General features: G+C 40.6%; 1 protein-coding gene across 1 annotated transcript in view; it reads right to left on the reverse strand.

Moving 5' to 3' along the window:
* Positions 1 to 14557, reverse strand: part of PEX1 (peroxisomal biogenesis factor 1) — a 72146-nt gene that overhangs the window by 17254 nt on the left and 40335 nt on the right. Inside the window, exons 12-19 of the mRNA XM_043462583.1 lie at positions 13821 to 13991; positions 11745 to 11899; positions 8860 to 9049; positions 8311 to 8477; positions 6314 to 6448; positions 3107 to 3171; positions 618 to 760; positions 434 to 537 (exon numbers count right to left, since the gene is read on the reverse strand). Of these exons, the coding sequence (XP_043318518.1) occupies positions 434 to 537; positions 618 to 760; positions 3107 to 3171; positions 6314 to 6448; positions 8311 to 8477; positions 8860 to 9049; positions 11745 to 11899; positions 13821 to 13991 (1130 nt within the window). The remainder of the gene's footprint in view (positions 1 to 433; positions 538 to 617; positions 761 to 3106; positions 3172 to 6313; positions 6449 to 8310; positions 8478 to 8859; positions 9050 to 11744; positions 11900 to 13820; positions 13992 to 14557) is intronic.

The following is a 14557-nucleotide window of genomic DNA, read 5'->3' on the forward strand; positions in this document are numbered from 1 at the left end:
CTACTGATTTGTCTATTTCTTCTTTCACTTATCCATTCGTTTCTAAATTTGGGAACACAGGACTAGAGTGGTTAAAAGGCATATCTCTACGTAACCGGCATGGACGCTTCCTATACACTATGCTTGATTCTGTATCAGTCTTCTGTCAAGATAATGAGGTGTGTGATCTCTGAACACAGGGAACATGGACATCAATACTCTGTTTCCCTCCCTTTTTTCCATCCGGCTAACACAAAGTCTTCAGATGGGAGTTTGCATGGGATGGCTGGGCCAAAGAAAGGCTTTGCATCTAATTCAGAATCTTTTCATGCTGTAAGAAAACAATGACTAGGGCCTTTGCCCAAAACTGGTCTTCTAAGGACAACTGCTATTACCTGGCAGAAGTAAAGTTCACAAGGAAAGTGGCACGTGTGTAGGTATATGAAATTGTCACCTGATCAGGAGGAGGACAGTATACACATTTATCTAGTCGGCCGGGCCTGAGCAGGGCAGGGTCAATCAAGTCAGGGCGACTAGTGGCAGCCAATACATAAACACCTGGAGGGAAAAGAAAATACTTTACTAAATCCTGGGGGAATCTGGTTCCTAGAAGGTATTTCTGTATTTACAATTATTACCCTGCAAGCCTTCGACTCCATCCAGCTGAGTCAGCAACTGGTTAACCACACGATCTGTAACCCCTGTGTTATCGTGGCCGCGTCGAGGGGCAATGGATTCAAATTCATCAAAGAAAAGGATGCAGGGCTTTGCGGCCTGTGCTCTGGGGAAACAAACAGTATCTCACAGTTGAACAGGGCCTCCGGGTTTGCGATTTCATATATATATATATCTGTGTACACATGCATATGTATGTATTTAATTTTTCACAACAAACCCTTAAGAAAGGGTAATTATCCTTGCTTTTAGTAAACTAGGTCTTAGAGAAGTCAGGGAAGATTCGTGCCTTCTGGACCAGTCTTATTCAATAAGTTAAAAGCTTCTTTGGAAAAAAAAAAAGGTTCTTTGATCCTTATTACAAGTAAACTCTTTTTAATATGCTTTGGCCACCTGCACTTCTTTTGTGCAATGTCTCTTCATGTCTTCTGTGAATTTAAAATTTGGCACGCTTATTATGTTACCTTCTTTTTAATTAATACAAAGTTAGTCAATTAATAAAACTAAAAGTTCAAGTTAGGAAAAAACGTATGTGACTAAAATTATTTTATAGAGAACCTTACAAAATAAAATGAAAATAAATCTCATCTCTGGCAAAAGAATAGACTAGAGATCTGAAGAATCACCCTTAATACAAAATAACCATCAAGTTGATTAAAAAAAAAAAAACTTTATTAAATACATGGCAAGTAAGATAAATCTGGCACTGACAATAGACTGGATTACCTGTGCCTTGAATCTCTGGCAAAACTCTCTTAAAAAACCAAAGATGTCTGATGTTTGACTTGTGCAAGAATTTTTAACTAGTGACTCATTTTTTCCCTACAGGTACAAGAATTCAGATTTTTGGAGAAGGAAACGGCAACCCACTCCAGTACCCTTGCCTAGAAAATCCCATGGACGGAGGAGCCTGGTGTCCATGAGGTATCTCATGGGGTATCTCAAAGAGTCAGAACTGAGCGACTTCACTTTCATCAATAAATTACAATTTTCAAACTCAAAAAAAAAAAAGAATTCAGATTTTGTTTCTTCTTTGCTTGACTTTGGTCAAATATATTTTGTCTACGTTGCCCAAATTTCAAATATACTGGCATAAAATTTACATTATTATTTCATAATATTCTCTTATTATCTTTTTCATCGCTGGAACTTGGTCTGGTGGCAAACGGAAGTGTTCCAGTTCTCCAGCCTGAAAGTGAAAGTGTTAGTCACTCAGGCGTGTCCAACTCTTTGTGACCCTATGGGACTGTAGCCTGCCAGGCTCCTCTATCTATGGAATTCTTCAGACAAGAATACTGGAGTCGGTTGTCATGTGCTTCTCCAGGGGATCTTCCCAAACCAGGGATCAAACCTGCATCTCCTGCATTACAGGCAAATTCTTTACCGTCTAAGCCACCAGGGAAGCCCAACTAAATGTATTGGGGGGGGGGCCCTCATCCTTTAACTTGTTTTAAAAGGAGAACAGAGTCCACATTACATTATTTCTTTGAAACTTACTACAATTGCTATGTATGGCCTGACATATGGCCAATTTTCAAAAATGTTCCAGGTATGCTTAAAAAGAATGTGTATACCCCAATTGTTGGGCACATATTCTAAATATCCTTACATCAAGCGTGCTGAATATGTTGTTTAAATCTTCTAAATTTTTACTTTTTTTCTTTACTATTTTTAAATTAATAACAGAACTGTGTTAAAATTTTCCACTATGAAGATAGATCTGTCAGTTTCTCTTTGGAGTGCTATAAATATTTTGAAGTTACAGTATTAGATACAATTTTATAACTGTAATATCATTCTGGTAAATTTGAACTGTTGGTCAGTATGTGGTTGACTGTCTTTATCTGTAATAAGGCTTTCCTGGTAATAGTCTTTTCTTAAATTAGGTGGTAGAAATAAGAGTTCATTTTATTATTCTTTAAAATATATAGATATGTTATATATATTCTAACTGCATATTTCATAATAAAATTTCAGTAAAGGAACAAAGTGGCTTTTTCATTCATAAGCTTTCTGTAATCCCATCACATTTAAGTATTATTTTCATTCTTAAATATTAGCTTCTGTATTCACATTTATTTTTAAATAAATGCAGTAATAATTATACTCTATTTTAATTAAGTTGGCCACATGGAATCTTATAAGAGAGATAAAATTATGTGCTTCATGTACTTTGAGCATCTATGAATAACCGATAATGATTTCACTTTCAACATTTCAGAAATATTTCTATTATAAATATAAAACCAAATAATTTCTAAAGCTTAGTATGAAAAATGTTGTATATTTAAGTAGTGTTTGGTAAAACAGTGAAATTTTGTTCTCCAGCGTATTAATAACCTACATTAAATCACAGGTTTCAAAAATCAGATTTTAAAAAAAACAAGATCAACAAGTATTGACTGATAAATAACCACAGAGTTAGTTAAAAAAACATTCATAGGGTACTAACCTAATAAAAACATCCCGAACAGCTTGTTCACTTGCTCCAATATATTTGCTGAGTAACTCTGGTCCCTGTTAGGTAAAATAAAATTAAATTATAATGAATTCAAAACTAACTAAAAACAAAGTACCATTTTTGTCCATGGCTAAGTCTAAATGTAACAATAGAAAACATTTAATTAAATGGATTTCTCCAAAATACATGTAAAAACTTAACCTAAGTAGAATAAATACTCTCTATACCACATGTTCTATACCTGATGTCTCCTTTGCCTAGAACGTCTGTCCCCAGAGTCTCACAGCTTCTTGCTTCATTTCATTCAGACCTCTGACAAAATGTCACATCCCCAGAAAGGCCTTGTCTGACAACCCCCTCTACAATCCACTCCAGTTACTTTACATCTTTCCTTGACTGTCTTCCTACATAGCATCCACGACCACCTGACAGTGTATTATACATTAAAGTGTCTGTTTACTGTCTCTCTCCAGTAACAGAATATTGGCTCAGAAAAGACAGCTTTATTATCGAATCCAGTAACAGTGCCTGCTACATGATAAGTGCTGAATAATTGATTTAGTAAAGTAATGAATGGTTTAAAAAGGGAAAATGTTCCATCTTTCTCCAATCTTTGGAGACTCCAAAATACATGTAATGAGACATGAATTTCTTTAATCAGCATCTTCAATTACTGAAACCAATTTATTTGTTCAATAAATAGATAAGTTATTTGAAGAATATATTGTTTTTCCTAAAAGTCAACAGAAAAAACTTTCAAAACAAGCTTTAGTACATATAATTATCAAAATTAATAATGAGGACAGTTTTTCCTTAAATTGGGATATTTAAAAAAACTGAATAAGCCCTAACGTTGTCTCCAATGACAAATCATTACCATAAAAAGACCAAATATGATCAGGATATGTGACCGAAATAAAGAATTTCTAATATTCAGCCATCATTTGATATCTTTTAATATACTGGTATTTAATTGTATTTTCTCAACATAGAGAACTATAGAGGATGAAATAAGAAATAACTAAGGCAACATGTTGGCGTCAGTGACAGGCCTGCTTCTGATGCACACCTCCTAGGACCCACCCTGACGACAGCCTCACTCTCTACCGAGACCCATCCCAACTGTGCTCTGAAGACTTACTGAAGGGGAGAGATAAGACGTTCCCCTTAATGGAACAACCCAAAGTACAAAAATATTTGCAAGTGTTAATCTTGAAAATATGTTAAAAAAACACACAATACAGCTACATTCTAGTGACAAGTGAAGAAGAAAGAATGTGATCATTGCTCTCCATCAATGCCAGGATACTCAGGTAACCAGCTCACAAAAACTGACGTGATAAAGAGGGTAGATGTAACACAACTGCAAATTACTAAACTGGCTTTCAATCAATTTTGAATAAGATTACAATATAGGTTTCCCTCTTTTTTCCTCCCCTTTCTTTTTGAAGTTCATTTTACACTACTTTGCATTCATGAAAGACCTATTCAGTAACTGTTTTCACTGACAAGAAATCCAAAGAAACACCTCACATTTATGAAATGGAGCAGAAGTGAAGACAGCACTGTGTCTGTTTGCTGCGAGCCATCACCGAGGCAGCACACGCCCAGCAGCGGGGCTGGCGCCGCCAGGCCTCCTCCCAAGCCTTCCCGTCCTCCACTCAGAACCGAGCTGTCACAGCTGGGACCGCGTCTGGGAGCAGCGGGGCTCTACCTCAGTTTACTCTCTTCATCCACTAGCAGGATGTGTCTGGCTGTTAGTTTGCTTTATACCATCCTGGTTTACGGAAATGTTTCACAGAAACATCCTACTTCCAGGCGGTGGGGGAAAATTTGCTTATGATTCCTTTGCCTTGAAAAGTAATTGCTCTTTGGCAAATACATATGGCTGGGGCACTGAAACTGTACAAATAAGACATCACATCCCAGACCATAATGACACACCAGTGGTGGAGTGAGAAGCATTACTCAAAACGATCCACTGCGTGCCAGTGAGGTCTGACTCTTTGCAGCCCCACGGACTGTAGCCTGCCAGGTTCCACTGCCCATGGAATTTTCCAGGGAAGAATACTGGAGTGGGGTGCCATTTCCTACTCCAAGGGATCTTCCAGACCCAGGGATCAAACCCGATTTCGCACGTGTTGGCAGGCAGTCTTTACCACCAGCGCCACCTGGTGACTGCCTGGTGATCTGCTAGCATGCCCTTTTTGTACCACACTCATCCTGCATCTGAGAAAACTTAAGACTTGGTGTGATGGAGCAAGGGTGAGATACAGACAACAAGCAACAGAAACATAAAACTGCACCTTCTGCCTGAGAGTGGTCTCCAGGCCCTAGTCTTCTAGCTCTGCTTCCCCCTTCAAGTTTGCTCTTTTATCTGAACACTTACACATAATTCTATTGCCGCCTTAAGCAAAAACATAATAATAAGCCCTACAAAAGAGAGATGCCTCATTATTCATTTTCCCACACAGCTTAACAGACTGATCACTGCTTCTACTATTAATAGTTTTCCAAATATGAGACTAACCCACTATCAAGAAACAAATGGGGTTGGCGAGGATATGGAAAAATAGGTATACTCATTCTCACGCTGCTATACATGTAAAACGGTATAGTCACTATGAAAAAAGTTTGGTGGTTCCTCAAAAAGTTACACGCAGAATTACCGTATGAGTGATTATATATATAATTATACTCTGAGGCATATGTGTATTCCAGAGAACTGAAAGCATATGTCCACACAAAAATTTACACACACATGTTTACAGTGGCATTATTCATAACAGCTAAGAAGTGAGCACAATCCAGATGTTCACCAGACCATGGCATATCCACACCAACTTAAAAAAGACTGAACATCATCCCGCCATAAACAGTCCTGAAGTCCTGAGGCACGTTACAACTTGGACGAATCCTGAAAACATCATGGTAAGTGAAAGAAGTCAGACACAAAAGGTGACACACGGCATGATTCCTTTTCTATGAAATATCTAGAACAGGCAAATCCAGAGAGACAGAAAGCAGACTGGTGATTGCCAGAGGATTGCGAATGTGATGAGAAGGTTTTGCAACTAGAGAGGTGGTGGCTACACAGTACCGAGAATGCATTAAATACCACTGAAATGTACACTTTAAAATAACTATCTAAGTTTTGCCTCAATTAAAAAAAAGAAAAAATAAAAAAGCCAAACATACCTTGACACTAATAAAGTTCATTCCACTTTCCCGTGCAATTACTCCGGCTAGTAGGGTCTTTCCTGTCCCAGGGGGACCATACAGCAGCACCCCCGTCCTCTGTCGTATGGGCAAGTTGGCAAATAGTTCCGGGTACTGAAAAATACAAAAATATGACAAAGAGCTCAGCTCTGAAACAAATGACTGAGCAGCCAGAGATCAGTGTACAGAAAAAAGTCCTTGGACGGTAACAACTGCCATCTCTGTAACAGTGCAATGACAGAAAAAAAATTCCTACGTAAAATAATAAATGAACTCAAAGGAACTATCACAGATTTTTCCCACTGGACCATGGAATACATTCCACATAAAATGCATCTAAATGGATCTGAACTTCTTTCCACTTTTCCTGTTTTATCCCCCCAAACATTAAGAAAATAAAAATAAGTATACTGCCCTCCACTCGTATGGCTCATGGGGCAAGCTGTGACTGCTACATCTATTCAAATATACCCTAATCAAGGAAAGAAAATAATAAAGAAACATGTGTAATGATAATAATAAAATCTCCCAGGACATTCCATGCTGAACAAGTAATGTGACTGCTCTATTTCACCCTCTAAACCACCAGCTTCTCTGCAAGAAAACTTTTTGAACAGCCAGAAAACCCTCTGGCTCTGTCAGCAGCCACCGGTCTCCCCTGGCAGCTTGTACTCAGCCGTGTTCAACTCTGCGCTGCCCCGGGGACTGGAGCCCGCCAGGCTCCTCTGTCCACGGGAGTCTCCGGGCAAGACCACTGCAGTGGGCTGCCAGTCTTCTCCAGGGGCTCCTCCTGACCCAGGGACTGAACCCATGTCTCCTGCAGGTGGATTTTTTACTCCTGAGCCACTGGGGCACTGGGTCTCCTCTGTTGGGTATGTCTATTTAGTCCCACTGTTGACAAAATCCCAACCTCACCTTGACCTCCACTCTAATCTGAATGAGGTCCCAAAGTCAGCATTTACGTGGATGGCCTCACACACCTGGACACTGATGCTGATGCCCAGACCCAGCCTTCGGGTCATGACCCTGCAGGCCACGTCCCACGCCCATGTCCTTCCACACAGGCTTTAACCCCCGGTTGTGGGCGGCACTCAGTACGTCCCAGTCCCCACCAGCCAGTTCCCAGGACTTACCCGTAACTGAGGGCCTGACCCATTTCTTTATCTTCAGTCGGGTCCCTGATCTCATGCAAAGATCCTTCTCTCTCAGGTTTCTCATCCAAACACACCACCTTCTAGATTCTACTGCTGATCTAAAGAACAGTCAGCCTGGTCGGTGCTGCCTGCTAACTCTGCCTTTCCAGACTGTCATCCAAGTCTGGCTTGATCCTGAGTTCTGTGGACCTCACTGACTCTCCCACCTTCTAGTTGATTTCTATCTGTTTCTGCTCAATCCCAACTGATGGCTCATAAGCTTCAGTGAAATGTGTATTATTCAAGAAAAATCCAAGAACTCTGAAATTGACATCAAACTGTATTTTTACTACAGGACTTCCCTGGTGGCACAGTGGATGAGACTCCGCCAGCCAATACAGAGGACATGGGTTCGATCCCTGGTCCAGGAAGACTCTACATGCCTTGGAGCAGCTAAGCCCATGTGCCACATCTACTGAAGCCCGCGTGCCCTACAGGGCCTGCACTCCACAAAGGGAGACGCCACTGCAATGAGAAGCTCGGGCACTCCAAGGAGCAGCAGGCCCTGCTCACCACTAGAGGAAACCCCACAAAGCAATGAAGACCCAGTGCAGGCAAAAATAAAAATAAGTTATTTACTGTAAATATCACCCCAGCTTTATGGGCAAGGACTATATCAAATACTTAAAATCTGTTCAAGTGCCCCAAATAGGACTGGACATTTATTTGGTAACAATCAATTCTTGTTGGGTCAAACTGAGACTGGGCAAGCCAACACATACAGCCAGAGCCAATGATTCAGGGGTTTTACAGGAAGCAGGGAGTACTCAATTTTTTAAGTACCTTGGCTGGTAACTGGATAGTATCCACTAGTGTCTGCCGCACTTCATGTAGCCCACCGATCCTATCCCAGCCCAGGTCCCTAGGTTTATGTAGGTTGACATCTCGCAGAGACACAGGAATAAATCCTCGGAGAGCCTTTTGGAAGTCCAGTGTTGTCAAAACTAATTCTGTTTAAAAATAAACACAACTTCTGTTGGTAGCCTCATCTACATATGAATTCTCACTCACCCAGCTTGCCCTCCCCTCTAGCAACCACCACTCTCTTCTTCATGTCTACGTATTTATGTTTGGTTTGGTCTGTTCATTTATTTTGTTTTTTATGTTCCACATGAATAGAATCATGTGGTATTTGTCTTTCCCCATCTGATTTCACTTAGCCAATCTTAACTCGGTTAAAAAAATGTCATTAATTTAGCTGGAAATGCCCATTTTCTACTCAAATACCTGCTTAATTGAATGCTAACATGGACTATATTTAATTCTTACCTTACTACATTTCTCCACAACGGAAGGAAAGAACGAAATTTTGGTTTCAGCAATAAAACGTACCTTCCCTGCTGTACACATTCTGCTGAGAGAGACGAGAATGTATGGCTCGATCCACAAGCATGGTAAAATCTCTGGCCACAAAGCCTTCGGTTTCTTTAGCTATACGCTGCAGATCAAGACCGGTGAACCTCTTCATGTCACAGTTCAGTTTATTTTTTAATATAGTATGCAGAATTTCACATCTTTGATGCTAAGAAAAAAAACACAAAATTCAAATTTATAATTTTACTTGAGTGCAAACTTTTGTACGTGTATTTTGGGGAAAACCCAGTTGCCATAATCTGCAGGGACAGAAGCAGCCTGTGTTTGCCTGCAGATAGACTGGGGGGTGGTGACTGCAAAAGGCCACCAAGGATACACTGGGGAGGGAGGGAACCGTTTGCTGCCTTAACTGTGGTGATGGTTTCACGGTACATACACAGGTTAAAACTCATCAAATGCACACTGTAATTTTTTATTTTATTTTTTGGTTGCAACGTGTGGCTTGCAGGATCTCAGTTTCCCAACCAGTAACTGAACCTGGGCCACAGCAGTGAAAGAGCTGAATCCTAACCAGTATTCCATCGGGAAACTCCCAAATTGTACACTTTAAATAGTGAGTTTGTTGTCTTCAATTTTTTTATACCTTAATAAAGCTGTAAAAAGAATTACATTGATAAATGACTGCTCTTTCTCCAGTAAAAAGATTTTTATTTTGGCTCCTTTAAGAGTATTTTGTTGTTGTTATTCCCATAAAACATAATTCTAAAAACATTTAGTGGTCGATATCACTATGTTCTGTTATGCTTAATAACAAGTATATTTTTATCCTTTTCTTTTCCTTCAGCTTTGAGATATAATTGACAAATAAAATTATAAGATATTTAAAGTGTACAATGTGATGGGTTTTTTTTTTAAGTAAACTTTTTATCTTGTATTGGGGTATAGCTGATTAACAAGACAATGTTGTAATAGTTTCAAGTGAGCAGTGAAGGGACTCAGCCATACATACACATGGGTCCATCCTCCCCCAAACTCCCCTCCCACCCAGGCTGCCACATAACATCGAGCAGGGTTCCCTGTGCTACAGTCGGTCCTTGTTGGTTATCCGTTTTGAATACAGCAGTGTGTACCTGACCACCCCAGACACCCTAACTACAATAACAGTTAATCAGCATAGGGTCTGAGTACTTAGCGTGGATGCTAGGTAAGAATTTTAAATGGAAAGTTAAAATATGGCTGCCTGTCTGGGAACATTCTTGGAGCGCGCTGCCACTAAAACCATCAGGACTGTAAGCCCCAGAGGAGATGATGGGTTGTGTGTGCTTATGTACATTTGGTCTTTGTCATGCTCCTGGCACAGAGTTCCTAAAGCCTGTAAAATGTCCTAAATGATAAGAGTGATAAACGCGTCTTGACATTCCTAACAAACCCCTTTCAGCCACATCTGAGTTTATGTTAATGAGGTGACTTTTGGGAGCACCTAAGTACAGGGGTTGGTTGCCACAGTAACCTGCCTAGGCTAGAGAACTGAAGCTTTCAGCCCCAACCCCTGATTTCCCAGGAGGGAGAGGGACTGGAGGCTGAGTCAGTGCCAATGGCCAATGATTTAATTAACAGTGCCTACGTAACAGAGTTCCCACAAAACCCCAAAAGGACAGGGTCTGCAGAGCTCCCAGGTGGGAGGAGGGCTTCCCCGGCGGCTCAGACAGTAAAGAGTCCACCTGCAGCGCAGGAGACCTGGGATCGGTCCCTGAGTCGGGAAGATCCTCAGGAGAAGGACTGGCAACCCACTCCAGTATTCTCGCCTGGAGAATCCCACAGACAGAGGAGCCTGGCGGGCTGCCGTCCATGGGCTCGCAACAAGTCGGACACGACTGGGCAAGGAGCGCACTCGCTCTCAGGCTGGAGACCCGGACCAAGTCCCAAACTCCGCAAGGACAGATGCTCTTTTGTGCCCGACCTCATCCTGTGTGCCTTTCCACCTGACTGCTGATCTGTATCTGTTCATACTCTTTGTAACAAGCTGGTAATCCACTGAGTGAACTAGTTTTCCAAGTTCTGTGACTTGCTATCGAAAATTAACGGAACCCAAAGAGGGAGTCAAGGGAACCTCTGACGGAAAACCATTCCGGAGCACGGGGTAACACTGGCATCTGATGTGGAGGGCATCTTGTGGGGCTGAGCCCTCAACCCGGGGAATCTGATGCGCTCTGGGCAGCGTCAGAGTCAGGCTGATGTGGGACACCCGGCTGGTCTACAAGAATCGCTTGGTGGTGAGGGGAAGAAACCCCACATCCTGGAAACGGATGTCAGAATCACAGCGGGCACAGAATATTAGTGCTGGTAAAAAAAAAAATGTTTTAGCTAGTCACATTTTTAAAAGGAGAAACTCTTAAAGGTAAATATATGAGGTAATGGATGTGTTAAGGAACTTGACTGTGGTAAATATTCCACAATGTATATGTGTATCAAATCACTGTGGTACACTTTAAATATATATAATTGTTCTTGTCAACTGTATCTCACTAAATCTAAAAAGAATTCTAATTTCCTTAGTGTATTTACAGATTTTACTGATATGGAATGAAGCAGTTCAGAATTTTCAGGGTTTTTTGTTTCTTTTTAAATGTAGTAAAAAAAAAAAAACTTTAATAAGAAAAACAGAAGAAATGTTCTTTTCAAAAAAGATATTTCCTTGGAAAGTACCTGGTAATATTTCAGATGGTTACAGATGAGAATTTTGTATCTAAGTAAAACACGCACTGAAGGTTGATTTTAAGTCTTCTTAGGATCACTAACATAAGCATTACATTTAAATTAAAGTTATACATCATTAATAAAATGGATAAATAATTTATATAGAAGGGGACACATTTCAACAGTCCTCACAAGTAGTAAGTTACCTGGTCAGGTGGTTGAATGTGCTGGACGCACTGGAATACGTGAACTCCTTGAGCAGAAACAAGTAAGGGATGCAGAGAATGTTGAGACTGGCTTGTAGCAATCAGCGCAACCAAACTTCCCATGGAAATAAATTCTTTCACCACATCGTTCAAAGCTGGAATTGAGCAACACAGTGTAAAAGCTTATTATATAAAAGTGAAATTTTAAAATCATACACTAATTAAAAATAATAACCTAATTACTTTACGATATTGTAGTGGTTTTTTGAGTGAAAATCAGAACAAATTCAACTTAAAAAAAAATAATAATAATAATAACCTAAAGTCGAGCTTTAAAGTAGAGTATGAAAGGTATGGCCCCTCTTTACCTTTCAAAAATTAAATCTTCCACTCATTCTGCAGTTCATCTAGACTGAGGACCTAGTACTAGCCAGGTTCCAGTTACTCTAACAGAGGCAAGGGAAGCAATGTAGATGCCGTGTACTCAGAACCATGCCTAGTGAGGTTGGTTCTTACTAGGTAAACTTCTGGATCTTAATAGATAAATGAAAAGGAGTCTCTGCACAGATGTACAGAAGAGACTTTTGGACTCTGTGGGAGAAGGCGAGGGTGGGATGTTTCAAGAGAACAGCATCGAAACATGTATATTATCAAGGGTGAAACAGATCACCAGCCCAGGCTGGATGCATGAGACAAGTGCTCGGGCCTGGTGCACTGGGAAGACCCAGAGGGATCGGGTAGAGAGGGAGGTGGGAGGGGGGATCGGGATGGGGAATACATGTAAATCCATGGCTGATTCATGTCAATGTATGACAAAAACCACTACAATATTGTAAAGTAATTAGCCTCCAACTAATAAAAATAAATGGAAAAAAAAAAAAAAGAAAAGGAGTCTCTGAAATAAGTATTATAGAAGGATGAAAAACTTTCATGTTGTGTTCTATTGAGCAAGCAAAATACAGCTTATATACCTACGGCTTTCTGGACAACCTGGCTCAAGAAAGGTTTGACTGGTATGAGGTAAGAACCGAAACAGGCCTTAAAAACGTACATCTGATCCTGACCTAGGAATCTGCAGCATTCCCTTAAACATGAGACTAGCAAGTCTTTCAGACACTACGAGATTCCAAATGTGAAATTAACACTATTTTGGTGATCCAGCAGTTATGGTTGCATTCTGGATTCATCTCATAAGAATCCTGATGCAGAAGAACACTGTCAAATCCTCCAACTCCTGATCCCATCCTCTCCTAGAACCCTAAGCTCCACTGGAATTGCTTGGACCTTTGGCCGCTCCGCGCCAATTTCTACTCCTCCATCAAAACTCACCTCAGTTACGAACTCCTCTCAGAAACCTCCCCTGACAACTTCTTACCCAACCACCTCCAGTTTAGTCTATGTGCTCCTACTGCGCCCTGGACACACTTCCAGCAGAACACATCCTACCCACCTCCTAGTTGTGTCTTCCTGGTCAAATTCCCTGACCTTGAGTTTCCATTTACTCAACTGGAAAACCAGGAGAGTGTCTGCATGGGGAATACAAAGCAACCCCTCGCAGTCCACACACGGCGGCTATCACTGTGAGTCTTCCGTACTAACTCTGTTTACTTTTATCTCCTCTCCAAGACTCTGAGACTAGAGACTGTGCATGAGCGATAGAGAAGTATTTGTCAAATGAGCAAAACAAGAGTAAAGCTGTACAGTTCAGCAATTTCTAATAAGTGGAGAAGGGAGAACTTCCCTGACGGCTTAGATGGTAAGGAATCTGCCTGCAACATGGGAGACCTGCATTCAATCCCTGGGTCGGGAAGATCCCCTGGAGGAGGAAATGGAAACCCACTGCAGAGGAGAATATGGCCCCAAAGACTAATGATGAGGTTGGAGAATGTTCACACTGCTCTATGGATCTTGCCAATACAAGATAACTACACAATTATACAATGTTCCCAGAGGCCTCAAAAGCAACACATTACATAGCACATATTCTGTTCTCTGAAGAGCACAGATTTACTGCTAACACTAAAAATGCTGACTGATAAAGGAAAAGGCCTGCAGCCAGCAGGACGTGTGCATTACCGTGGGCGAGCCGCTGGCTCTGAACGGCCTCCAGACCATGCTCGTGTTCCGGGAGGGCAGAGCGGCCAACGACGAGGTCCAGATCGTCCAACAGAACAACAGAGGGCTGCCGCCACAGCGCCTCTGAGAAAGCTGCTGCTAGGGTCTTCTGTATGTTTTCAAGCCTTTTTCCTTAACACAGGAGATACAAAGTGGTTTTAATGTTATTTGAAGGCTGAGAGAGTTCAGGCTGCCCTTGAAAGCATTAGAAAAGCTCAATATTGATTTGACTATGCAAATTTAATCCATACAGTATTTTGTTAATATACCAATCACTAAAATTATTAGTCATTAACACAGTTTAATTAATACAGCTTCAAAGGACTCAGTAAAGTACTGAATTTTATAAAACTGAAAGACTATGCTACTATAATTTCTATACATATGCGTTTGTTCATTCCATGGAGAATTTCAGATCCCTATTTATAACAAAACAGTAAAATAAAAACAGGATGTGGGAAAACATAAATGAAAGTAAGGGGTCAAGAATCAGATAAAAGCAAACACAAATATAGCTGCCTCAAGATCCTAGAATTGCTATATTTAAATTACTAATTTGACTTCCATCTTCATGGTGAATTACAAACTTTTCATTTTCAAAGAATAGAGAACATACCAATTCACAAGAAAGGTCAAGAGTTCCTGTTACTTCAATCTTAAAATTTTCACATGAGGCTGCAAGCAAGACTCTAAGAGAA

This window comes from Cervus canadensis, chromosome 3 (assembly GCF_019320065.1).
Source record: "Cervus canadensis isolate Bull #8, Minnesota chromosome 3, ASM1932006v1, whole genome shotgun sequence".
Lineage (NCBI taxonomy): Eukaryota > Metazoa > Chordata > Mammalia > Artiodactyla > Cervidae > Cervus > Cervus canadensis.